Source organism: Penaeus monodon, chromosome 24 (assembly GCF_015228065.2).
Source record: "Penaeus monodon isolate SGIC_2016 chromosome 24, NSTDA_Pmon_1, whole genome shotgun sequence".
Lineage (NCBI taxonomy): Eukaryota > Metazoa > Arthropoda > Malacostraca > Decapoda > Penaeidae > Penaeus > Penaeus monodon.
The window spans coordinates 26,320,063-26,321,497 of record NC_051409.1 but is presented as its reverse complement, the minus strand read 5'-3'; the positions used below and the strand labels follow the sequence as shown (position 1 = coordinate 26,321,497).

The 1,435-nt window shown below is 44.7% G+C and overlaps 1 protein-coding gene across 1 annotated transcript; it reads left to right on the top strand.

The window, feature by feature from the left end:
- Positions 1-38: 38 nt before the first annotated feature.
- Positions 39-807, top strand: LOC119588690. The gene has a single exon (XM_037937326.1). The coding sequence runs from the start codon at positions 153-155 to the stop codon at positions 678-680; it is 528 nt and encodes a 175-aa protein (XP_037793254.1). The 5' UTR covers positions 39-152; the 3' UTR covers positions 681-807.
- The last annotated feature ends 628 nt before the right edge of the window (positions 808-1,435 follow it).

The window sequence follows — 1,435 nt, the reverse complement described above, 5'->3', positions numbered from 1 at the left end:
TCGCTAATGCTGCAAAAATATTTTACTATGTATGCAAATGATATTTGTTGCAGGGCGCGTGCTGCTTTGGCGCCATATACGCCGCTGGCTGCGAACCTTCTTGCATTGATACAGCGTCCTATGGAAGCAAGAAATGTCTACCACTTGGCAGCATGGTTGAAGACCCTTTGAACTGCACGCAGTTCTACTTCTGCCTGTCTAACTGTGCTGTTACGGAACATCCATTGCCTTGCGAAGCAGGTTCCTTTAATCCTGTTACGCACGCCTGCGACCCTGCAGTGACGTCCTGCACAGCCTCCTGCGACACAGGCAGCTGCCACCTCACCTGCAACGGGACGATGGACATGATTAGCGACCCACTCGATTGCGGCCAGTATTTCATTTGCTTCCCGCACGGCATCGAAGGGCCCTTCTCTTGCCCAAGCAATGCGCCCTTTTTCAACGGAGATACCTGTGTGGTTGAGAACAGCGAGTGCTGCGTTGGAAGCTGCTTGCCTTTTTGCCCAAGTGCAGGCGTACAAATTCCTGATCCCTTCGACTGTAGGAAGTATTACATTTGCGTTAAAGGGGGGGAACTAGCATCGGAAGATTTTCATTTCACTTGCAACTCTGGCAATTTCGACATAGCTCAGGGGCTTTGTTCAGACAGTGCAGAATGTAAAGTTTTATGTCCCCGGTGAAGTCATAACCGGTAGCACTGCCGTTTCCTCTGCCGCGTCAGTCACGCCGACCGGCGAGTGTCAAGACTCTATCACCTGCACTGCAGTTGGCAATGTCGCCAAGTGCATCACATGCCAGCCGGAATATTTCCACTGCTCAGCCGTAGGACAGCCAGGGGTCAGCCAGGCGTGTTCGGGCGACCTAGTGTTCAACCCGATCCCCAGTTTCCCGTACTGCGTTTTACCCTCAAACTGCCCTTACACTCCACCGCTGTAGGCCGGATCCTCTTTGCTGGCCTATTGTTTTTCGACATGGAAAACTTTTCAGAAGTACTTTAAACATATAATAAATGAGAAAAAGAAAAGTATCAATAACATGAAAACATTCGAATAAGCAAAACTGAATAGAATGTATCTACCATGTAATTTTTGTATCTCTTGATTAATTGAGCTTAAATAAACATTGCATATCCTATTGAATCTACTTGAGGAAATTCCCAAGATGATATGAGTGCACATTACTTTTACAAATATTCGTTGAATTCATTTGACTAATGTCTATTGTCTTTGTGTGTAAACTAGTGTTCACAAAAATGCAATATTAAAAAGCCTTTTGACAAGATGTTCAGTTCAAGAGCAAAATCCAGATTAAATGTGCCACTGACTGGTACTGGGGAACAAGAAACCTATTTACGAAATTCATATATTAAAATCTATCAAGATAGTAAAATCAGAAATTCTGATAATTCGATTATAATTCGATTCCGTCACACATT